Here is a 26,457-nt window from a genome sequence, read left to right as displayed (position 1 = left end):
CGCCATCATAGTTTCAAATCAGTCCCCGCGCTTCACAGGAACGCACTAAAGCGCCGCAGTGACACAACTTTGACCAAAGTGCACTTTCCCTGGTGTGCTTTGGAAACCGGTGGGCAGTACATATAAAGTACAGTAGTATTCAACGTGCTAAATGGACCATTAAATATAGAAACGTATTCCAAACCGTGACCTGGCAAACATAAGAGGATGAGACCATAATGAGAGAGAGAGAGGGCGAGAGAGAGAGAGAGCACTGATGCATCAGTCAGTGCATTATGTGCGTGCATTCAGTGTGTGTCTGATCATGCGGTCTAATGCGCGGCGTTCACACAGGCAGATACAAAGAGTCACAGCATGTTTGTCGCTTTGTACTGTACTGTGCTGTGCTGTGCTGTGCTGTGCTGTGCTGTGCTGTGCTGTGCTGTGCTGTGCTGTGTCTTTGTATTCTGACGTCGAAGCCAGGATCAACTTCTAAGGCTTGCGTCTGCTTTCTCACAACGCTCACAACGTGCCACGATGTGACGCGTTGTGAGCTTGTAGATCTGCTTTAACCCATTCGGGACGGGACGTGCGCATGCGTGTGCGTGTGTGTGCGTGTGTGTTTTTTGGGCTTTGATAGTTGATATCAATATAGTTATATTGATAGTTGTACAGTAGGTAGACAGGAAACGAGGGAGAGAGATGAGGGGGGGGGTCAGACACACAACAAAGTTTGTCTGGATCGGGACTCGAACCAGCGACACGCTGTCATCCTGGATTACCAGCCAAGGTGCCTGGACCGCTAAGCCGGCCCAGGACGTTTGGTTTCATTTTTACACTCGATAGTTTATTCATTTGAAATGTGATAGAGGATAAGCCCCGGCTTAATCTCGTTTTCTGGGGGTCCTCAAGGTCTAATAAGGGTCCATTTGGTTACCAACCTCTCCATTATAGCTGGGGACCACCTGGAACCCCCTCAGGGACCACTGGTGGTCCCCGGACCACAGGTTGAGAACCACTGAAGTAGGCCGCTAATTTCCGAAAAATCAAACAATTCAGGGATTTAGCAGACGCTCTTAATCCAGAGCGATTTACAGTAAGCATGAACAACACATGTTAATACTGTACATACAATGCATAGAAATGGTCATCAGCTATAGGAACCTAACATCTGTCTAACAGTAGAAGCATGTCTGTACAATGAAACTCATAGTTTCATTGTACAAACTCTATTGTATACTAGATTATACACTATAGAGTGCTATGTCTATATAATTATGCTATCTAAAATATAACATAATACGTATGGAGATGAGGGGTGATATTATTATGTCCTTAACCCATTTTGGGCGGGAACCCCCTTTTTGTGTTTTAAGCGTTATGTTATACTTTAGCTATTGAAAAATAGTAGATCTGGTAGGTCTGCTATTTTTGAAAAATCGTGAAAATGCGGCACAAATCTTTGAATATATATTCTTTCAGAGGGAACGTTTTTAACTCAAATCTTTGCTTCTGGGGGGCGGTCCCTGGAACAACATATTTTCAGATGGCGGCCCAATTACATATATTTTTGGGGGTCCTTGACATGAAAATGTTTGAGAACCGCTGACATAAGAAACATAGGGTTTTCAGAAAACTGTCATGATTTAGAAGACATTTTGTCGAATTTATTTTCTCAGGTCAAAACGGGTTAATAATTCTTATTTCCATGAATGTGTACAATCCCACCCTCCGTGTGTCACGACGGCCCCTCGCTGCAATGCATTGTTCTATTAACCCATTTAGGCCTGACGTCGAAATTTAAAAAATGACATTTTCCGGAACGAATATGTTTCTGTATCAGTGGTGCTCAATATTTCATGTCAAGGACCCCAGAAATTATATGAAATTGGCCGCCGACCCCCATCTGAAAATATGTTATTCCACGAACCCCTCAGAAGCAAAAAGAATAGCAGACCTACAAGCTCGTAGCGCGGCACTCGGTGCCGCGCTATGAGCTTGTAGATCTGCTATTTTTCAATAGCTATAGTATAACATAATAAAACACCAAAAGGGGTTCCCGCCCAAAATGGGTTAATCCCCCGCTGACTGCAGATATGCAGCATCGACATGGAGCCCAATTATCGTCATTAGCAGCATTAAGCCAAATGATGTGTAATTAAATGTAGCGTGGTAGCACTATGGCATGGCCCAGCATGGGGCTTATAGCAGGCCTTCAAAGACACACTGAGAAACGCAGCTATATTCTGAAGCACAGCACACAGCAGTGCACGGACGTACTGTACACAAAGAGACAGGCGACGCACGCACGCACGCACGCACGCACGCACGCACGCACGCAGGCACGCACGCACGCACGCACGCACGCACGCGCACACACACACGCACGCAAGCGCGGACATACGAGCATATGCATATTTCTTTTGGTCACATTATTTATTTGCAGTCGTTTTGACACCTGTTTCATTCAGATCAATTGGCTTTGACTAAACTGCATGTAATACGATTGCATGCCTAGTACGTGTATTCATCAAATGCCCCCGCATGAATGCAGGCACGCACGCATGCGTTTAAACACCTTTTAACCATTATTTTAAACTTTAGCTGTTGAAAAATAGCAGATCTACAAGCTCGTAGCGTGGCAGCGAGTGCCGTGCTATGAGCTTGTAGATCTGCTATTTTCTTTTTTTTTAATAAAAATGTGGCCCCTGGAACAACATATTTCCAGATGGTCAGCAGCCAATTACATATCATTTTTGGGGTCCTTGACATGGAAAAGTTTGAGAACCACTGATATAGAAAATCAGGTTTTCAAAAAACTGTTTTTTTTATCGGTCTCAGGTCTAAATGGGTTAATAATACTTATGCGTGTCACTGACTGTAGTATGACGAAGTATAGATCATTGATTTACAAATTGAAATATGAATATAGGAGGTTTCCATGACTTCCTGGCAACAGTACAGTACACTGCCAAACATGGTGAAAGTCTGAAAGGCTACCATGTGTTTACATGGTAGCCTTTCACTAAGACACATCCATCTTAGTGCTTTATGTGTCATATATCAGACAATATTAGTCGTGGCACACTTTGAGGAGGTGCTTGAGGGAGACGTGTGCATCTGTGCTGCTTCTGTGTTTTAGATCCATATATGTACTGTGCAGTATGTACGTCTACAGATATATTCTCCTGTACATGTATATTGTCTCTCTCTCTCTCTCTCTCTCTCTCTCACACACACACACACACACACACACACACACACACACACTGTGTGTGTGTGTGTCACACACACACACACACTCACTCACTCACACTGACACACTCGTGCGCGTGCGCAAAGTGTCAGGCTTGTCTTGTGTGTGTGTGTGTGTGTGTGTGTGTGTGTGTGTGTGTTTACGTCTGTGTGTGTGTACTGTACGTACATTATGCGTGCATGTGTCTCACACAGTTTATTGATTGTATAAAGATCATATATACATTCTGCTCATTAATACTATAATCACATGTTGACCACTTTCTTTCTTTTCCTCTCTCCTTTTTTGCCATATCCAGGTCTGAAGACATTGAGACAGTGATGTCAGAGTTGGAAAGAGCCAATCAGGTGAGTTTTCATTGGTTCAATATTTCTTTAACCAACACACAGACATAAAGGGTGTTCAATAGCACTGATTCATGACAAAAAGAAAGATGGCTAAACGGGTGAAGTTAGCTGGTTTGGCAGATAGTTTGAGGATCCAATGGAGTTAGGAGGTTTTGGCCGAAGCGCTTTTTACTACTTTTCATTGGTTCATTTTCTTTTAACCAGCACACACGTGTGTGTGTGTGTGTTCAATAGCACTAATGTATGAACAAAAAAATCTAAAACTTGAAAAATGGAGTAGGCTGGTTTCTGCCAGACACGGTATAGAGATAATGAGATTGTTCCAAGATGTACAGTATACCAAACATGACACAAACATTGCTATTTGCTGTACAGCAGTGTTTAACACTTCAAACGGCCATAACTCGGTCACCATTGCTCTGATCAGCGCACTATATAGGACTTAATTTGAAGGCTGCGTAGCGGCCTGGAAATCTACAGCAATAGGCTCTATGCACAGCAGCCATTTTGGAAATAACTACTACCGGGTCTCTTCCGACATTGGTGTTGCCAATGACACTAACGAAGGCTCTGTTCCATTCTGGTCAAACAGAGTCAGGGTGCTGCTGTTGTGCATGTTGGCACACTGGAAACACTGACTCTGCTGCACCAGTCGGTCTTTATTTATTTGTTTATAGGCCTATCTCACAGCCCCCTTTCCATGCCCCCTTCCGGTAGCTAGTGGTGTCATTTAACATTAGCATTTACACGTTTTTTTCTCTGGAGAATCTAAGTACATTTCCTAATGTAAAAATGTGACAGACATTATATTATTATGAAGCAAACAAGATGGTAAATCAGCTCGAACAGACGTCACGCTATCAACACTAGCTCCGAAAGGGGGCGGGGAAATTCTGTGAGATAGGCCTATTTAGACGGGACAGAGCATATTAATGAACAGTACATTTTAAAAAAAATGTAGCGTAAATACACCGGATTTAGCAGAGATTAGATTAGATTAGATTAGATTCAATTTATTGTCACTGCACATAGTATACAAATACTTTGACAATGAAATGAACAGTGGCGTCCAGCCAGAATGCAATACAGTAATGCAGTAATGGAAATAAATATACTTTTTGATGAATGTACAGAATGTACAGTATGTACAGTGGTATATAATAAATAGAAAAATAAGTAGAAAATAAGCAATGAAGTATAAATAAGAACTTAAGTATGCATATATATATACACACCCACCCACTACTGTATGTATGGTGTGAGCATGAGAGTTCAGATGGGTAGGAGGAAGGGGGTATCGTTGTTCAGTGTCATTGAGGAGGGGCAGAGTTCAGCAGGGAGACAGCAACAGGAAAGAAGCTGTTCCTGAGCCTACTAGTGCGGGAACCAATAGTCCTATAGCGCCTCCCGGATGGAAGAAGGGCAAAGAGTCTGTGGTTTGGGTGAGAGGGGTCTTTCAGGATGCCTCTCGCCCTACGCAGACATCTTTGGCGCTGTAGATCCTCAATGGACGGGAGTTGGGTGCCAATGATGTACTGGGCAGTTTTTACTACCCGTTGCAGGGCCTTCCGGTCAGACACTGTGCAGCTGTTGTACCACACTGAGATGCAATTTGTCAAAATGCTCTCAATGGTGCAGCGGTAAAAGTTCACCAAAATCCGGTGATCAAGGTGAGCCTTCCTCAGTCTCCTTAGGAAATATAGACGCTGCTGCGCCTTCTTGAACAGGGTGGAGCAGTTGAGAGCCCATGAGAGGTCCTCAGAGAGGTGAACACCCAGGAACTTGAAGCTGGACACCCGCTCCACCACCGCCCCGTTGATGTGGATCGGGGTGTGGTCACAGCGGTTCTTTCTCCTATAGTCCACAATTAGCTCCTTGGTCTTCGTGGTGTTGAGAGCCAGATTATTGTCAGCGCACCACTCCGCCAGGTGCTGGACCTCCTCCCTGTAGGCCGACTCATTGTTGTTCCTAATCAGGCCTACCACCGTGGTGTCATCCGCGAACTTGATAATGGTGTTGGAACCATGCACCGGAACGCAGTCAAAGGTGAAGAGGGAGTAGAGGAGAGGGCTAAGCACACAGCCTTGTGGTACACCGGTGTTCAGTGTCAGGGTGGAGGAGGTGTGATTATCCAACCTAACAGACTGGGGTCTGTTGGTCAGAAAGTCCAGAATCCAGTTGCAGAGTGTGGTGCTGATGCCAAGGTGGTGAAGTTTGGTGACCAGTTTAGAGGGGATGATGGTGTTGAATGCGGAGCTGAAATCGATGAACAGCATCCTTACATACGTGTTGGTGAGTTCCAGGTGAGTCAGGGCAGTGTGTATTGCAGTGGAGATGGCATCCTCAGTTGACCTGTTGTGACGGTAGGCATACTGATGAGGGTCCAGGGTCGGGGGTAGGCAGGTTTTCAGGTGAGCCAGTACCAGCCTCTCGAGGCACTTGGTGATGATGGGGGTGAGTGCCACAGGGCGGAAGTCATTCAAGCATGTTGCTGTAGAATGCTTTGGTACTGGAACGATGGTAGCCGTTTTGAGACAGACAGGAATGACTGCCTGGGACAGAGAGAGGTTGAATATATTACAGAAAACTCCTGCCAGCTGCTCAGCGCATGCCCTCAATACACGACCAGGAATGCCGTCAGGGCCCGCAGCCTTCCGTGCATTCACCCTACTCAGTGTGGTGTACACCTCACTGGTGGAGAGTGTGAGCGGATGGTCACCTGGTGGAACTCTGGTTTTGGTGGCGGTCTCCTTGTTGTCCCGGTCAAAGCGAGCGTAGAAATGGTTCAGCTCGTCGGGCAGAGAGGAGCTGCTGGAAGAAGGGGAGGAGTTATGGGGTTTGTAAGCTGTGAGTGCCTGAATGCCTTGCCACATGCGCCGAGAGTCAGAGTTGTTGAAGTGCTCCTCTATCCGCAGTTTATGGGCATATTTGGCCCTCCAAATGCCCTTCTTCAGGTTAGCCCTGGCTGAGCTGTAGGCCTCCGTGTCACCAGCCCTAAAAGCAGCGTCTCGTGCCTTTAGCAGTAGGCGGACCTCAGCATTCATCCAAGGCTTCTGATTGGGGAATGTTTTTATTTTCTTGTGTGAAGTGACATTGTTTATACATCTGTTGATGTAATCCAAAACAGAGCCAGTGTATAGATCAATGTCCGTGAGGGAGTCCTGAGTGGCCTGGGTAGAAAATATACTCCAATCAGTGTGCTGGAACTGCTGCTGGAGTGAGCATTCAGCTCCCTCTGGCCATATTTTTACTGACCTTACTGTGGGTTTTATCCGTTTAATGAGAGGTAAATATGAAGGGAGGAGGAACAGTGAAATATGGTCTGATTGACCCAGATGGGGGTGGGGAATGGCTTTGTACGCCTTGGCAATGTTTGTGTAAACATGGTCCAGTGTATTGTCTCCTCTCGTGGCACAGGAGACATGTTGGTGAAATTTGGGTAGCACTGTTTTCAAGTTTGAGCGGTTGAAATCCCCGGCCACGACAAAAGCCGCGTCGGGTTGAGCTGTTTGCAGCTTACTGATAGCTGCCTGAAGCTCTTTCAGTGCTACTTTAACATTGGCATCCGGAGGAATGTACACAGCAACAATAATGGTGGATGTAAACTCCCTGGGCAGGTAGAAGGGCCTGCACTTAATCAGCAGGTATTCTATACTAACAGAGCAATAACTCCCAGCCATGGTAGCGTCCGTGCACCATGCTATTTTCCATCCCTGTAGTCCCCAAAAGTCTCAAAGTGTCCTTGAGAGAGTGGGTTCCAAATGGCCCTGGGTACGAGTGTGTAACTCTGAGAGTGTACAAAATGCACTCTCAGAGTTAGTTACGGGGGTCCTTGAAATTAAAACGTTTGAGAACCACCGTACACTAAACGGAACAGAGCCTTAATTAGTATCATCGGTAACACCTGTGAAGGAAGTCGGAAGAGGCCCAGAAGTAGGTATTTCCAAAATGGCTGCAGTGCAATGTGCATATAGAGGATAAATGTTACTGATGCCTGCATGCCCACAAAGCAATGTCCTGAGTGTCAATGTAACTCTGACAGCGTAAAACATTGACCCGATTATTCTGTGTACAGTGTAAAGTCCTGAGTGTTTATTTAGTGCACTCTCGGAGAGAGAAACGGGCAAATGAACACCCAGGGTTTCACTGTGTTCTATCACACATTCACAGAGTATTAAACTGACATGTTTGAACCCATGGAGTTGATATGATGTCTGAACACACTGGTCGTTTCTTACTTTCTTCATCTCATCTCATAATATCATTCTGAACACTGACTGGACATAATATTATCCCGGCCTAGACAAGACACAATAAGGAGACAACAAGATTTAATACATTTAAACAATAAAACAAAAAAGACAAAAGGCTACACACTGTAACAGCGTCTCCAGCATATTCCACTTCATAGTGGCAGAATGTGCAAAAAGTGCATTTCCTTGTGGAGAATTGGTACAGACACAGGTTATGAATGCAATAACCTGCCGTATGGAATTAATGTAATCTTCAACATTATTGTTTGTGGTTCTGGACACGCGGACACGCACGCACGCACGCACGCACGCACGCACGCACGCACGCACGCACGCACGCACACACACACACACACACACACACACACACACACACACACACACACACAGAGCATGACAAAGAGACAGTCTGGGCTTGTCAGCCCTGTCCATGTTATTCTGTCCTCTGGGCGCCTGCCTGCCCAGAGTGTGTGTGTGTGCGTGTGTGCGTGTGTACACGTGCGTGTGCGTGTGTGTGCGTGAGCGGGCAAGCGTGTGTGCATGTGTGCAAAAACACTGAAGGCTTGTGCACTGACAGGCACGTTGCAGTCAGCACTCCTTACAATCTGGCTCAAACCGGCGAAACCTGGGCTCACCACCAGCCCTGTGAAAACTGCTACCCACTCTGTTTTATCTAGTGCATACCACCTGAAGAGGATCCAATGGGCTCTATGCATAGCATACACGGTTTACACACCATTTTGGAAAGAATTGGGCCTCTTCCCTACTTCCTTCACAGGGGTCCCGGGTCACGGATGATACTAAAGAAGGCTCTGTTCCATTCTGGTCAAACAGAGTCAGGGTGCTGATATTGTGCGTGTTGACACACTAGAGTCCTTGACTGGGTTCCAAATAAATAGCCCCGTACGAGTCTGTAACCCTGACTGAGTTATGGACGTCCTTGAAATGTACAAGTGAGAGAACCACTCCACACTAAATGGAACAGAGCCTTAATTAGTATCATCGGTAACACCTGTGAAGGAAATAGGGAAGCGGCCCGGAAGTAGGTAGAGTTATAACTATTCATAGTCCAGTTTTTGGTGAAGAGGTGACCGCCCGAAAACTGCAACATGACATCATGCCACGGTCGTCACCGCTTACACAACACACCTCTCTGTTTTTACTGACCGGTGGTCACCTCTTCACTGAAAACTGTGATTATGGCTATGATTATGAATAGGCCTTTATTCTTCACAGTTACAAGTGGCGACGTTACGTGAGCTCACCTGAGAAGATGCTTTACACTGAGGGCTGACTGGATGTATCCTGTCAATCACCACCGGGGCATTCAGCTGTGTTCAGCCCTGAGCTGCAGCTGTATCAGCCCTGATGAGCCGTATAGGCCGTATCAGTCCAAGCCATAGTCTGTATCAGCCCTGCACCAGTCCCAGCCACAGACTTTATCGGTACAAGCTGTTGGCAAGGGCTGATGCATCAGTCAGGAAACCATAAATGCTGGCCACGACGATTTGTTTATCACATACCCTTAGTTAGCCGTAAGCCGGATTTGTACTTCTATACTGCTGTCGCAAACCTCTTATCTCCGTTTATTCGTAAATTAAAGCCCTTGCTTGATCATACTACAGTGTCACACAAAAGCAGTGAAAGTAGAAGGTGTACAAGCTTGAAACCGCGACCCGTTTTGAGCTTGTAGATCTACTACTTTTGCCGTTTTTGAATTTGAATCCTGAAAAGTACCAGGTTTGGACATACAATATGAGGTTTTCACCCGACAGATACGATATCTTTGATGTAACATGCTGACCCACATGGAAAATCCAAAGAACAAATAATGTTACCAATATTATCTTGTTTTCCCAAGGCTACAACATGTTTAGATAAAGCTTTCTTATTACGATGATAATGTAATCAGGAAAACAAAAAAACTCAATTCTATTATGTTCTACCAAACCGGGGGCCTCATTAGTTTCACATTTCGGAATGGCCGGGCGGAGCGAGAAATGTTACATTTTCATAATTCCATAAAAGATGTAATAAAATTGAATTTTAATGGTTGCTTGTTTGAGCATCACCAGTGGGTAACAAGGCATAAGTGAGTCGTCACTCCTCAATATTTTCCTAACTCATCTTTGTACATTTTCAATGAGAGGCCTGCATTTTATTTATTTTTGGTACGCACAGAGAAGTTGAGGGGCGACAATGCAAGTGTTTTGACGTGGGCGTAGTCCCGTGAAATTGTCACCGAAATTGTCAATTTGAATTTGACAATTGTCATTGTGCATGCTCGTTTAGTGCTCACGCAACTGACTAGACCTGGATTGTGTTGAGCTTTTCTTTTCTTTTTCTTTTTTTTAACGCTTGCATTGTCGCGCCCCTCCATGAGCAGACCTGTCGTTGATCCAGGCGACAACGCCTGCGTCACAACGCTGCCCCTCTGAAAGGACCTAAACGTGTTTCTTTGAGATGAGTCTCTTTTATTCCAACTAGACTTTTATCTGCTGGCCCCGGTTGGTGACAGGTTTATTTATTAATCCCATTAATGGTTTTAAATTATTAAATTAATTTACTTTCTTCCCTTCTTCTTCTTCTTCTTCTTCTTCTTCTTCTTCTTCTTCTTCTTCTTCTTCTTCTTCTTCTTCTTCTTCTTCTTCTTCTTCTTCTTCTTCTTCTTCTTCTTCTTCTTCTTCTTCTTCTTCTTCTTCTTCTTCTTCTTCTTCTTCTTCTTCTTCTTCTTCTTCTTCTTCTTCTTTCACATGTTACACACATTTTTTTGGACTATGAATCCTGAAAAGTACCAGTTTTGGATTTGGACACAACAGAGACGATATAAAATAGGGAAAGTGGACGTTGATTAGCAGCCATTACAGCTGGGGCATCCTGCTGTATTAGACTGGTAGTAAGCAAAGCAAAGCGAAGTTACTATATTTACCCAGGGTAACTGGACTAAGCATCAGATACTTGTTTACAGACAGGCCCTGCTCATAGAACATTTCATGGTAGTGGTTCAATGCCTTGCTCAAGGGCACTTCAGCGGTGGTAATTGTAACGTGCCGGTCCGGGGATACGAACTGGCGACCTTCCGGTATCAAGACCGCTCCGCAAACCGTTCGTCCACCGCTGCCACATACAGTAATGGTATTAGTTAGTATGTATAGTAGATGTGGTTTGATTTGACATGAATCATGACATAGAGGGTATGCTCATGCATAAAGTGAGTGGCAAATCGAGTGGCGAAGTGAGTTTAACGTTGTTTAACGTCATTTAATGCAATCAGATATAGGACTGTTCTGTTTGGATGTACAGTATGTCAAGGCCAGAAAGTCATGTTTTTTTGCCACTCAGTAGGATGAAGATGATCACACGCACACCCACACACATATTAATATTGCTAATGGTGGCTACAGTGACAACACCCTCTATTGCTAATGGTGGCTACAGTGACAACACCCTCTATTGCTAATGGTGGCTACAGTGACAACACCCTCTATTGCTAATGGTGGCTACAGTGACAACACACCCTCTATTGCTAATGGTGGCTACAGTGACAACACCCTCTATTGCTAATGGTGGCTACAGTGACAACACACCCTCTATTGCTAATGGTGGCTACAGTGACAACACACCCTCTATTGCTAATGGTGGCTACAGTGACAACACACCCTCTATTGCTAATGGTGGCTACAGTGACAACACACCCTCTATTGCTAATGGTGGCTACAGTGACAACACACCCTCTATTGCTAATGGTGGCTACAGTGACAACACACCCTCTAATACTAATGGTGGCTACAGTGACAACACCCTCTATTGCTAATGGTGGCTACAGTGACAACACACCCTCTATTGCTAATGGTGGCTACAGTGACAACACCCTCTATTGCTAATGGTGGCTACAGTGACAACACACCCTCTAATGCTAATGGTGGCTACAGTGACAACACACCCTCTAATGCTAATGGTGGCTACAGTGACAACACACCCTCTAATGCTAATGGTGGCTACATTGACAACACCCTATAATGCTAATGGTGGCTACAGTGACAACACACCCTCTAATGCTAATGGTGGCTACAGTGACAACACCCTCTAATGCTAATGGTGGCTACAGTGACAACACACCCTCTAATGCTAATGGTGGCTACAGTGACAACACACCCTCTAATGCTAATGGTGGCTACAGTGACAACACACCCTCTAATGCTAATGGTGGCTACATTGACAACACCCTATAATGCTAATGGTGGCTACAGTGACAACACACCCTCTAATGCTAATGGTGGCTACAGTGACAACACCCTCTAATGCTAATGGTGGATACAGTGACAACACACCCTCTAATGCTAATGGTGGCTACAGTGACAACACACCCTCTAATGCTAATGGTGGCTACAGTGACAACACACCCTCTAATGCTAATGGTGGCTACAGTGACAACACACCCTCTAATGCTAATGGTGGCTACAGTGACAACACACCCTCTAATGCTAATGGTGGGCTACAGTGACAACGGGCTGTTCCTGTGTCTACAGAGAGCGGAGGCGGCGGAGCGAGAGGCAGAGGCTCTTCGGGAACAGCTGACGTCGGCGAACCGGTCCCTCCAGCTGGCCACGCAGATCCAGAAAGCTCCTGACATGGTAAGACTTGTTCTTGTCCGTGCAGGCTAATTCTAGATTTTGTTTTGACACAACATTATAATGTTCTCATTTTGATCATGAGACCCAATTACTGTCTCCAGGTTTTCTTCGGAATATGCATGACACTGATTTACTACGAGACTATGGCCCACATTAGGAGTCCACTAGGACGGCGGTTCTCAAATGATTTATTTTCAAGGGCCCCTTAAGTCCATTTGGTTCCATTTGTACACTTGTAGTGGTCATTTGGGGCTAGCTAGAGCTCTTTATGTTTTTGTCTCCTCATTTTGTGTGTCCCGCGATGACCCCTATACTCACTGCAGGGCCTCGGAACAGTGTCTGTAGCCGAGGATCTCCACTTCATTTCTCTGCTTGAGCAGCACTTCAGGGGGAAAAAAAGAAATACGTGTAGAAAATATTAACTATAGGCTTTCTTACAGTCACAACACTATAATTCTCATTCCACACCAGTTAGAACTGCAGATTCACTTTCACTTTTCGCCGCAATCCGAAGACTTTTCAGACTCCACCTGAGCTAGCATTGATGACCATGCAGACTTAATTAATGCAAAATGTTAACGTGTTATTTAGATAGCATGTTATTTAGACATGCTCGGCTCATTGTTCACCTGGTATCCTGTAGTTTCGGTGTACTGATGGTTATTGTCATAGTGGTACAGTCAGACTTTTAGGCTAAATGGAGAACACAAAAAAACCTATAGGGGACTTGTTTCCGTTGTGGTCCTATGTATTCAACTCGTCAACATAGCATAATAAGGGTCCTTGGCACGAAGGCATTTGTGACCACACGCGATATAGGGACTGCCATCGCGGGGGTGGCAATTGTTGAGGACAGCTGAAAAACAATTTTCTTTGTCCTTTTTTATTTTTCTGTCTAAAATAATCTGAAGCTATACTATTATTCATGTCATGTTAGAGCAGGTCTGTAATAAATGTCAGAGCTGATATCGACATATAAATATGAAATAAAAGCTTAAACATGTCACTATGTCTAATGTTATAACCATTGGGTTAACCAATGCTAACTAGACATACGGCTTCCCTGTTAAAGTATGCAAATTCCGCTAAAATCCGCCTTTTTGTACACAATCGTTTTGGAAGATAATACTAGTCTTTTACTAACTGGCTAACAGAAATAGCACAGAAAGAAGTATTAACAACGATATTTTGTAAAAAGTGTGTTTATTTTGGTCCGCCTAAAGCTAATTCATGCTAATGTTCCAGCTGGGGGCACTGTTGACCACAACAATGGAAAATGCGGAAATGGCTTCCTATTTCCAATAGCAGAAGAAGAAGACTCGAATGAATGTATTGTAAACATTGTAACATTATGTCACCATAACGTGGTTATTATTAGTTGCTTTGGAATGTACCTGCCATGAAAATTAAGGTCACAATAACGCAGATCGCATCGATATGTAATATAGCGCGATTATGTACTTGTTTTAGCTTACAGGATTGATATCAATAGTGCCCTTGAACAAGGCATTGAACCACTACGATGAAATGTGTTCTATGAGCAGGGCCTGAAAATTAAGGTCACAATAACGCAGATCGCATCGATATGTAATATAGCGCGATTATGTACTTGTTTTAGCTTACAGGATTGATATCAATAGTGCCCTTGAACAAGGCATTGAACCACTACGATGAAATGTGTTCTATGAGCAGGGCCTGGCTGGAAACAAGTTCTTGAGCTTAGCCCAGATACCCTGGGTAAATATAGATTTCATTTCATTTCATTTCAGCTAAATGTAGCTAACGGCTATCATTGCGGGTTGCCAGTTTCTGCGAGAGAAATAAGCAACCCGGTATATGAAAACAAAATAAGCGAAAATAGCCGATCTACATGCATACAAACAACACAAATCTTGTGTCTGGCATAAATTATTTTCAGATGGGGGTCTGCAGACAAATAATAATAATAACAGGCTAATGAAACAGAGGAATTAAGAGAAGAGCCAAGAGGGCACAATTTGTGCTGGGAGGGTTTGAGAGCAAACTGTCCTGTTGTCTGTTGGTTACTGTTTTTTAATTTTTTAATTTATTGCATTCATATAGCTCTTTTATTTGTACTCATCTGGAACATTTACATAGGCCTAATTTATCTGCCACTGTTATTTTCCCTTTTTCATACTACAAAGGCCAAATAAATACAGTAACCTATTTAAAAAAGGAGAGATAACAGGCAAACGATCAAGATAACAACATTCTCTAATTGTGTAGACTTATTGTAAATTAAGTAATGCAGATGTTTAACAATTATGTATATCTTGAGAGTGTAAAATGAAACAAAATGGACCTTTTTAAGGTTTCTTTTTACACTTGATAGTTAAAGATCTAATAAGGGTCCACTTGGTTACCAACTCTCCATAATCAACTACACTTTAAAAACAAGCCCAAATAATCAACTACACTTTATTTTTGTCAAATACATTTTTATTAACAGGTTATAAATTATTATAAAATTGGTACAGTAGGCCTATGCATTATTTTTCTTTAGAAACAAGGCCAACTAATTATAATAAGCAGACATGGCAACACTGATGGTTGACTAATGGAGAAATGAAGGGAAAACAGCGCCCCCTAAAGTCACAGATCACTGAACTAAAGCTTAGAAGTCCATTTTCTCTGCTTGGTCTTTTTTCCACTACTCCTGCAAGACATTTTTCTATAAGCCATATCTCCAAAACTGGTGGGTCAAACTGAACAACCAATATGTCAATTTGAAGCTATGATTCCCTGCTTTCATATGACATGAAAAAACGAAAATTCAAAAAAATCCAATGGCAGTCCTTCGATCAAATCTGGTCACATTTTGTTGAATCGGCCTCAGCTCTTAATTAACGTGTGTGTGTGTGTGTGTGTGTGTGCGCGCGTGTGATCCGCACTAGGAGCAGACCCTGGAGGTGCTGTCGCGCTCCAGCCTGGAGGTGGAGCTGAGCGCCAAGGAGCGCGATGTGCTGCGGCTGGCCGAGGACGTGCAGCGGCTGCAGGCCGGTCTGGACCAGATGAGAGACAGCACGACCTCGCAGATCAGCCAGCTGCGACAGGAGCTCAGCTCCAAGGAGGCCTCGCTGAAGGTAGAGTGTAGCTATACTGATCAGCTCCAAGGAGGCCCTCACTGAAGGTAGAGTGTAGCTATACTGATCAGCTCCAAGGAGGCCCTCGCTGAAGGTAGAGTGTAGCTATACTGATCAGCTCCAAGGAGGCCCTCGCTGAGGGTAGAGTGTAGCTATACTGTTCAGCTCCAAGGAGGCCCTCGCTGAAGGTAGAGTGTAGCTATACTGTTCAGCTCCAAGAAGGCCTCGCTGAGGGTAGAGTGTAGCTATACTGATCAGCTCCAAGGAGGCCCTCGCTGAAGGTAGAGTGTAGCTATACTGATCAGCTCCAAGGAGGCCTCGCTGAGGGTAGAGTGTAGCTATACTGATCAGCTCCAAGGAGGCCTCGCTGAGGGTAGAGTGTAGCTATACTGTTCAGCTCCAAGAAGGCCTCGCTGAGGGTAGAGTGTAGCTATACTGATCAGCTCCAAGGAGGCCTTGCTGAAGTGTAGCTCAGGGTGCAGGGCAACTTTGGAGATGGAGAGGGCCACTATAGACCGATTCAGAAACGGGCTGCTGTACTTTATACCTCATACTTTAAATGCTTAGTATGAGGTATAAAGTACAGCAGCCTTGTGTTCCTAAAACACAAAGATTGGGTATTGGGTAAGACTGACATTATGTATCTTTCAGGACCTTTCACTGCTTTGTCTCAACCATTACTCTATGGCTCTGGTCTCAGCCACCGCGGTAGATATTTTGACATTCGTTCTTTTTTTTGGAATGTTGCCACTATTGTTGGAGCAGCCATAAACTACACAGGTTCATCCCTACTGTTGGAGCCCGCCATAAACTACACAGGTTCATCCCGATGTTCTGGGCATCTTTGTAATGTTAGTATTAGTAAAAAGCAGGTAAAAGAGTAACGTTTGAGGCAGACTAACATCAGTCACTTTTCCATTCACTGTAGTAGAAGAGGTGCAGATTTAAACCGCAGATATGTCGTCTCCGCCTACAGGAAATACGTTGCCTGCGACCATGAGACCCGTTTCTGAATCGGTCTATACTGTAGTTCCACGCTCACTCCAGAGGGGCCACATTGCATATTACTGTCGTAGCAAAAATATGTTTTGGTATTGTTTGAATTGAAATCTTGAATTTTTTTTGCTACTTTTGAATTGGAATCCTGAAAAGTTACATTTTTATTTAATTTCAAAAGCCTTTCAAATGCCTTTAAGTATAATTATGTTAACTTTACGAACAAAATACGAATACACTGGACATATTATTATTATTATTTTTTTAAATGTTTTTTTTTGCGGCTTTCGCCTTTATTTTATTTTTTTTGTAGAGGGACAGACAGTAGGCTGACAGGAAATGGGGGAGAGAGATGGGGGAGTGACATGCAGTAATGGCCATCGGGATCAGGGGTCGAGCCCGCCGCGGGCTGCCCGACTCGGACTACCGGCCAAGGTGCCTGGACCGCTGAGCCACGGCCCAGGCCACACTGGACATATTAAAAATACTTTTTTAATACTATTCATTATTAAGATACTAATTTAGACTGAAGTAAGTGGAAGCGGGTCATGTTTGCAAATCAATAATATATCAGTATTCTGATATTAACCTGAGGGCCACATTAAGTGAAGGTGGGGGCCGCATGTGTCCCCTGGGCTGCCAGTTGTCCATGTATGGTGTAGCTAACTGTTCAGGAGCTCAGCTCCAAGGAGGCCTCGCTAAAGGTAGAGTATGGCTATACTGTTCGTTCGTATACACAACCATACCATATACTCTCGGTCACTCCACGACAGCACAATGGTGACCATTTTTTGTAGAGCTGGGCCAGATTTAGACTTGACGTTCAGACTTAATTTGATATGAAAAGGAGTGTTGCTCTATTAGAGATAGTTTTTCAAGTGCTAGGCAAAGTGACGTCTGTCTGTCTGTCTGTCTGTCTGTCTGTATAACTCCCCTTTAGGCTAGTGGTTAGAGTTGTTGGTTTCCACATGGGATGTCCACATGGGAGGCCTGGGTTCGAATCCCGGGCGGTACGACCGTTCACAACAATTCACTGCCTAATCTTGCTAGCATAGTGTACTGTATGTAGTATGTTTATGAAATAAACATTGTTATTGTTGATACCAAGAGCCTCTGAACGTGTCCTGCATACAGTGGCTGTTGTTGGTCTGTATAACGGTGGACGTTTTCACACTTAATGATATACAAACGAGCTTGTACAGTACACCTGCTATTTTACATTCGGGTGGAAACCTCATGTGGCCAAAACTGTTACTTTTCAGGATTCAAATAAAATCACACCTGTGTAAAGTGAGGGGCACTCTTATCATCATACATCATCACATTCCGGCCAATCACAATTGGCAATTGACTTTTCTGTCCTCACTTTTTATCCTAAATACATTGGCTCAGCCAATCAAACCATCGGCGAAATGGGGTGCTCAGCCAATCAAATCATCGCTATGGTGTACTCAGCCAATCAAATCATCACTATGGGGTGCTCAGCCAATCAAATCATCGCTATGGGGTGCTCAGCCAATCAAATCATCGCTCGGGGGTGCTCAGCCAATCAAATCATCGCTATGGTGTACTCAGCCAATCAAATTATCGCTATGGTGTACTCAGCCAATCAAATCATCGCTATGGTGTACTCAGCCAATCAAATCATCGCTATGGGGTGCTCAGTCACAGATCGACAAGCCTTCACGCTGCAGTTGGAGCTTGTAGATCTGCTATTTTGGATACTTATCATGTGACACTGTTAGTATGATCAGAGCGTTACTTTACGGGAAAAAACCCCCCACAAAAAGTAAAAAATGCATGAGAGGTTTCTGCCCAACAGCACACTACAGTAGAAAGCTCCACAGAGGAACATATCTGAACTCTTGCCGTCTTTTCGTCCCAAACACAGCGGATGGAGGAGAAGCTTCAGGACCAAGCGGACTATGAAGAAGTCAAGAGAGAACTCAGGTAATGGAGGGCTTGTTTCCCTTCTTCCTCAGCTCGCTGCCATCAAAGAATCGTGATATTTATTTCCTCTCAAGATTAAAAAATAAAACGGCATATCTACAAGCTCACAACGCAATTTTCAAATAGCCGATATTTGCAGTTATACCTTTAAGCCCAACAACACCACACAGCTACCAATATTTACAAGTGGACTGTGCTTGAAGTCGCTTGTAATAAGCAGTCCTGGCAACGCTGCTCCGTTTGCCTTGAGGAGCTATAGACTGTGACTCTCTTAGGCCATGTGGTTCTGAGAGGTTAAAGTGAAAACCTGGCACCGGACTCTGCTCTTTTTATACGGATCCGTCACTAATGCCATTCATGCTCTCTGGGTCCAGGCCGCCCCTCGAGACCATCATAACCTTTCCATTTAGTCTGCAGATAGGGAGCAACTCGGAGGCCTCGCCTCATTGGTTAAGCCACGGCACTCCACTTAATGAGAAGGAGGTGTTTATTGGATAAAAAAAGGTCCATTGCATTCCGCTCGGGTCCTTCCCCTCCTTTTCAAATTAGATCAAGCTGTTTGGACGAGAGATATTGAGTCAAAACATTGTTATGGGCACAAGTTCAGAACCAGATGCTGCTCTCCTAAAATGTAAGTTGAAATTATTCACGGGCGTACTGTGCTATCTCCGTTATTAGAACTGATGTGATTTTTTTCTTTTTTTCAATCTTTTTTTTTTTTTTTTTTGCATTAACAGCTGTTGTGACATCTTGCAGATATGCAAATTGACTGATCATGTTGACGAGATTGGATTAGTTGGCAGTTTTTATAAATGAAGGCTGCTACACTATTATGTAACTGTTTTTGTGTGAATAGAATGTTATTTTGAGTATGTTATTACAATATGACTAGTGCATCTGTATGGTATTATGTTGCAATCATAACTATAGTACATCTGTAGACTGTATGGTAGAGTATGTTACAATATTACTAGTGCATCCGTGTGGTAGTATTTTAATACAATATGACAATACAATATATCTGTATGGTACAGTATGTTAATACTGTACAATATAGCTGGTGGTAGTACATTTTGGTCTCCCTTCTCTTTAACTCATTCTGGGCGGGAACCTTTTTTGGTGCTTTAAGCATTATGTTATACTTTAGCTGTTGAAAAATAGCAGATCTTCAAGCTCAGTGCCGCGCTACTGAGCTAGCTTGTAGATCTGCTATTTTAGAAAAATCATGAAAGTGTGGTGCAAATCTGAATATATTTTCTTTCAGAGCGAACGTTTTTAACTCAAATCTTTGCTTCTGGGGAGGTCCCTGAAACAACATATTTTCAGATGGGGGTCGGCGGCTGTTTATCATATCATTTTTGGGGTCCTTGACATGACATTTTGATTACCACTGATATAGAAACATGACGTTTTTCAGAAAACTGTCATGATTTAGGAGACATTTTTAAAATTCCGACGTCAGGCCTAAATGGGGTAATTGAAAAGTGTAGATACTGCTGTCTGACCACTACTGGTTGACTAGTGGTACTGCACGAAGGACAACATTCAATATCTCCCTTGAGCAAACCGGCATGCTCTGTTGGCTCAGCTGTAAACATTTGCACGGTTCGAAACCCCGGCGGTCGGACACTACGGTTACAAAGGGCATCTTCTTTTTTACATGGACCCCATAGCGTCGACGATTTGGTGAAAATAGCAGCGCTACAAGCTGAGTGAGCTTGTAGATCAGATATTTCGACTGAAGAGATTTGGTGTGTCGAGGGAAACGCTAGCTGACTGTCGGGTGGGAAACAATCTTATGTCCAAAACCATTACTTTTTTCAGGGTTTAAATTCAAAAGTAGCAAAAGTAGCAGCTCTACAAGCTCGACATGTGGCGCTTGTGGATCTGCAGTATGGTCAAGAAGGGCGTTAATTTATGAAAAAAAACACAAAAGGTTTGAACACGGAGACAGGAGGTTTCTGCCCATCAGCGACCATACGAATGATACGGGGTAAGCCGTTTTGTCATTTTGCGGATATCCTTGACCGATCATGTTGACCAAATTATTTGTTATTTTTATGTTCTGCTTTTCGCACATAATAATATACCTGGGCATGCTATAGTGGCCCATACCTGGCAGAGTTTGTATTTTCTTCCAGTTATTTTCAGATCTAGACTTGAGAAAAAGACGGGGCCGACAGTGTCCTCCTTTGTCCATTGTCCGCGGCGCGTCGAATTGTGACTTATCTTTGTCCCACCTAGAATCAAAGGGCCTAACTGAGTTAAGGTTGGCAGATAAGCTAATTGGGAGCCACAGCCAACGCCACTGCCAGGGATTTAACAGCATGCACCAGGCCGATGCCACGTCCGTCTCGCCGGTCATTTGGGAAGCCGAGCTCGCGTCGTAATATTTTTAAGCCATTTAGACCTGAGGGCGATTCTATACGAATGCCTTCTGAATCCTGACGGTTTTCTGAAGAACCCCTTTGTGTTTCTACTGTATGTCAGTCGTTCTCAAACATTTTCATGTCAAGATCATATGTAATTGGCTGCCGACCCCCATCTGAAAATATGTTGTTCCAGGGACCCCCCAGAAGCAAAGATTTGAGTAAAAAACGTTGGCTCTGAAAGAATATATATTCAAAGATTTGCACCACAATTTCACAATTTTTCAAAAATAGCAGACCTACAAGCTCGTAGCGCGCCACTCGGTGCCGCACTACGAGCTTGTGGATCTGCTATTTTTCAATAGCTAAAGCATAACGTGATGCTTAAAACAGCAAAAGGGGTTCCCGCCCAGAATGAGTTAATTGGGAGTGTTTAGACGGGACATGAGTGAATGAAGCTGATTGAATCCTGTTCAGACTGCCAGCCAAAGAGCTGTCTGGTGGCATCCGTGTAGCTATAGGCCTGTTTTCTGACTCCAAATTTCCTTCTTTTTTTCCCTCTCCCTTTTAAATGAAAGTTTCTACCCCCCCACCCCCCACCCACCATCCTCTTTTTTTTCATTTTTTTTTTATAGATAATATCGTTGAGCAATTGAATTTGCATTAAAGAGATTACTGGATGACCCTTAATAAAATGTTGCCAGTCTAAGGATTTCATTGAATTATCAGATTTTAATGGTCCGGGCCTGTCGGGAGACGAGGGGCCCTTTGTATTGAGTTAGAATGTTTTCCTTTGGCTGGAGTTGGACCTGAAGAGAAGCACTCCCCGTCTATTTACAGTAGCTTTAACTGAGTCTTGTGATCAACTCTTTTTTTTCTCTCTCTCTCTTCTTTCTTCTCCCCCAACAGTATCCGCAAGTCCATGGAGTTTGCTTCGACAAACTGCTCTTCAGCCCAGGTAAGGAAGGAGGCACACACTGGCTGTGACTAGAACACAGAACTCTCTCTCCCTCCCTCCCTCTCTCTCCCTTGCTCTCTCTCTCTCTCTCTCTCTCTCTCTCTCTCTCTCTCTCTCTCTCTCTCTCTCTCTCTCTCTGTGTCTCGGCCTTGAATTCTCAGTAACCGTGCCATAGCATAGCGTTGACGGCGTTGTGTGAGGACTACTATAACATCCACCGCTGTTGGCAATTGTGACGTTACTGGTTTGTGCTGATGCCTTGCTACTCGTATGCGTAGCGTACAGTACGCGCATGCCGCCTAACGCCGCACGTAGCAGCAAACCCGTCTCCCGAAAGCCTTCGTTGGCTACGCAGTGTCTTCGTTTAGTAGCAGCTGGTTTGGCGTTGCCTGCGACCTGACTGGCTTCTGGAAACACCACTTGCGCAGGTTCCCCAAGAGCACGGCCTTACATGTCTCCTTAACACTTTCCCTCCCGTTCACGAGTTAATTGATGTAGAACAGCTTCCCTCCCGTTCACGAGTTACACGAGTTGTGTTTTCAATGTTTAATTTTGTGTCAATAATTGTTTTAAAGTTTTCAGACATGAGTGGGACGCGTTCGGATGACGTCACCGGAAAATGTTACAGTTGCACTGGCATGCAAAGGCTTCTGGGAAATTGAGGCCCTATATGCATTTCAATGGCAATGGTGGCGTACAATGGGTCCTCCGCTCTTTAATTGTTGTTGATCGGCACTTTGGATTTTTTTCCCCCAACACTACGACAAAGGATCACACCATTTTAAGGCGGATTATCATGAAACAGAACGATGATGTCGGCGCGGTGGTTATTTATGGGTTAGTGAAAAACTAGGCAGTCAAATGGGGATCGCGATGTTTTTATCCCGCAGTCAAACTGTTTACTGACTTCGGAAAACAGCACTTAAAGGCCTCCCGCACAAAGTAATGTACTGTAGAAGCAAACCCGTTTCCCCAAAGCCTTCTTAGCCAACGCACTAATGTTCTACGCAGCATTTTGAAAGAGCGACATGGGGCACCCTTAACACCCTTCACAGCGAAGGTGCGATATGTGTGTGGCGAGTGGTGACTTCTTCATCTCATTTAAATACAAAAACTTCGAAATTAAACAAACAATATTTACCTCAGCATCATCTATAGAACTTTAGCTAACTTGCATTTTTTTTGTTTTTAAGATTATCGGATCATCCGTGACAGTACATTTTGGAAACATCAGGTTCATTTTGCGCTGCTGTCTCCGTCGAGCCGCGCCCAAAAGAACAGATCTACAAGCTGTCGACAGCCATGACGCAGTGCGTTGATAGCTTGTATGTCTGTTTTCTTTTTTTGCGCAGGCGTGTCACGTTACATGTCGGAAGCTGCTGTGACAGGCAACACGAACCACCCGAAAGTTTACAAAATGTACTCTGTCTGTCACGGATACTCCGATAACCTTTGAAAATATATCAAAATATGGCAAGTTAGCTAAAGTTTGATTGTTGAGCTGTAGCCTAAACATGTTTGTTTCATTTCGTAGTTTTAAACTTTTATACTTTAAGATGAGAAGATCAGATGTCATAGACATAGGCATAGACTGTCAGATGTCCATGTCCAAACAGTCCAAATACGTTTGGATTCATGAATTTAATTTCAGAGGCGAGGTGATGTAAATGTAGGCCTATATGAAAACCCTAAAGTGTCCCCATTATGCAAGTAGCCTGAATTAATTAGAATAACATTCAACCGTGGGTTAATAAATAGGCCTACAACATATTAAAGAGGTTCTAATCGGCAACATGTGTGACGGTCCCTCTACAAAATGGGTCTGTTAAAAAAATGAACAGCGTTGATATTTCAAGATACAGTATATGTTTTAGAGTAAGGAGATTTTAAGCTGTGTTAATGAGATGATTATGAGTTGCGTGGAACAATCAGTTAGTCTGGCATCGATCGATAGCTCCGGCCGCTTACATGCGTGCTTCACGGTACATCGTAGCCTGTTTTGAGAGAGGCGCGTATACGTGTGCTTTTGGGAAACACCCGTAACGTAAGCCGTAAGGCACCCTTCGTAGCAGAGCCTTCGTAAGGACCGCACGTAAGCACCCTTACCCTGGGAAACGCGACCAGTGTATCAGTCTTTTTATTCTGCACCAGGTGGGATATCTGTATAGGCTGGCCCTATACAGATACTGTATACATACCCTATATACTATAGGGTGAATACATCTGTCTATCTCCATATGTTTGTGTTTTTTCGTAAATCAATAGCCTACTTGATCATGCTATAGTGTCACTCAAAAGCATCAGATCTACAAGCTCGAAACGGTGTGCGACTCAACGCGTTTTGAGCTTGTAGATCTTCTTTTGGATTTCAAACCTGAAAAGTAACGGTGTTGGAAATACAAGCTTTCCACCCGACAGAGACGGCTTTCATCAATATTCGTTTGAGGGTGTCTTTATCGTGACGTGATTCTTCTGTACCAGCTCTTCTCCTTTGTCCCCTGTATCTGTAACTGTCACTGCTGTGCTGTCTCTGGCGCCCCGGCGGGGTCAATAAAGGTATGTTGATCTATCTGTCCCGTCCTTATTCTCCTCCAGGACTCCAAGCCTGTGGACGTGCTGCTCCTGGAGAAGAGCCGGAGCTTGCAGTCGGAGAGGTCGTCGCTGCGACTGAACAACAGTGAGCTCAGCGCTGGTGAGTCCCTGTTTCTTAAGGTTAACCCCATATTTTTGAGGGGCGCTAGCCTCTCATATGCCCAGCTTTCCGCGTTTGTGTGAACACAAACATTGTCTTGTGATTGACCCCATAGCAATGATTTGATTGGCTGAGCAAAGTACATATTGAAGATAAAAGTGAGGGCAGAAGAGTGACGACGTCCAAAAGTGATTGGCCGGAATGACATTTGTGATGATTTGATTGGCTGAGCACGGAATGGGATGTACTGTATGATGATATGAGCGCCCCTCACTTCACATGAGTGTGATTTTTATTCCAAGGAACCCTTATGACTCTGAGTGGGAACCAAATTGGATTCCATTTGTACTCTCTCGGAGTTACTGACCCTAGCCCTAACAGCTGTTGCAGCGGTGGTCGAACGGATTGCGGAGTGGTCTTGATACCGGAAGGTCGCCAGTTCGAATCAGCGGTCCGACACGTTAAAATTACCACCGCTGAAGTGCCCTTGAGCAAGGCATTGAACCACTACCATGAAATGTTCTATGAGCAGGGCCTGGCTGGAAACAAGTTCTTGAGCTTAGCCCAGATACCCTGGGTAAATATAGTAACTTTGCTTTGCTTTGCTTAACCTTTCCTCAGCCATAGCAGTGTAACCACTACACTGCACAATCTTGTCAGTTTAAACTTGCAATCTTTAACTTACACTCTCAGAGTTAAAAGAAACCGTGCCGTGTCTGTCCATTCATACTCTGTAAGTATAGAGGTACGAGAGCGTACACAGGGAACTACAGGAGCGTACACAGGGAACTGCAGGAGCGTACACAGGGAACTGCAGGCCATGCATACAACACAACAGATAGGAGTGTTGTCAGGCGCACGGCTGCCATTCATCTCTGCTGATTGCGCCGACTACAGCAGCTCACACGCAGACAGCATCATCACACAAGTCGTGTCGTGGCATGCAGAGTTATTCCAGCCACCCACATGCACCCCCCCCCCCCCCCCCCCAACTGTCTCTCCCTGCCTTATAGCTGCCGATGGAACCACACAGAAATCTCTCTGTTCAGCCTTGTTAGGCAAAAGAAACGATCGCTTTATATAAGCCACACAATAAGGAACGTCGCTGTAAAATAAACGCACATTGGGCAAATAACTCAAATAACCATTAGCGCTTTACCGAAAGGTACGAGAAGTCGCTGTCAAGATGATATCAAAGTTGGGGGAGCTCTGGCAGGGGAGGCTGAGGAGAACAAAAAGTTGTACGCTGCCGCCTGTGCACTCGCAGCTCTTTTTTTTATGTTTCTATTCCTCCATCTGCGGCGTGCCTCATGGGGGATCCAGACGGGAAGTCTGGCTGGCAGACACAGGAAACGCTGCCAGCTAATCTCAGACAGCAGAAGAAGAACGGTTGAACTCGCAGAGGAGAAGACAATTACAGTATCTCTTGTGCAGGGAGAGCTAGAGAGGGAGGGAGGGAGAGAGAGGGAGGGAGGGAGAGAGAGAGAGAGAGAGAGAGAAAAAGGAGAGAGAGAAAAAGAGAGAGAGAGAGAGAGAGAGAGAGAGGGAGAGAGAGAGGGGAGGGAGGGAGGGAGTGAGAGCTCTCTTAAATATAGTCTCAGCTGAAAGGAATACATGTCGTCTCTGTCGGGTGGAAACCTCATATGTCCAAAACTGTTACTTTTTTCAGGATTCAAATTCCAAAGTAGCAGATCGACAAGCTCTGATCTGCTACGTTTGATGCTTGGCTGTGTTAGGCTGTAGTGTAGTACGATCAAGTGGGGCGTTCATTTACGGTGAAAAAAAAAAGAAAAACACAAAGTTTTAAAAAAATATGGGAGATAAGAGGTTTGTTTCTGCCTCGACGGCACCGATGTGCCGTTTCCGATCTGTACGGCCGTCAGTTTAAAGAAGGAAGACGGTTTAGGAAACAGGAATGC

General features: G+C 44.3%; 1 protein-coding gene across 3 annotated transcripts in view; it reads left to right on the top strand.

Moving 5' to 3' along the window:
* Nucleotides 1–26,457, top strand: part of LOC306927857 (homeobox protein cut-like 1) — a 151,565-nt gene that overhangs the window by 68,788 nt on the left and 56,320 nt on the right. For all 3 annotated transcript variants that reach the window (XM_079507724.1, XM_079507725.1, XM_079507723.1), the window contains exons 7-12: nt 3,534–3,582; nt 12,365–12,469; nt 15,385–15,573; nt 18,461–18,519; nt 21,798–21,846; nt 24,442–24,538. In XM_079507724.1, coding sequence (XP_079363850.1) covers nt 3,534–3,582; nt 12,365–12,469; nt 15,385–15,573; nt 18,461–18,519; nt 21,798–21,846; nt 24,442–24,538 — 548 coding nt within the window. The remainder of the gene's footprint in view (nt 1–3,533; nt 3,583–12,364; nt 12,470–15,384; nt 15,574–18,460; nt 18,520–21,797; nt 21,847–24,441; nt 24,539–26,457) is intronic.

This window comes from Electrona antarctica (assembly GCF_951216825.1).
Source record: "Electrona antarctica genome assembly, chromosome: 8".
Lineage (NCBI taxonomy): Eukaryota > Metazoa > Chordata > Actinopteri > Myctophiformes > Myctophidae > Electrona > Electrona antarctica.
The sequence above is the reverse complement of the archived record's forward strand: the minus strand, read 5'-3'. Positions and strand labels throughout refer to the sequence as shown.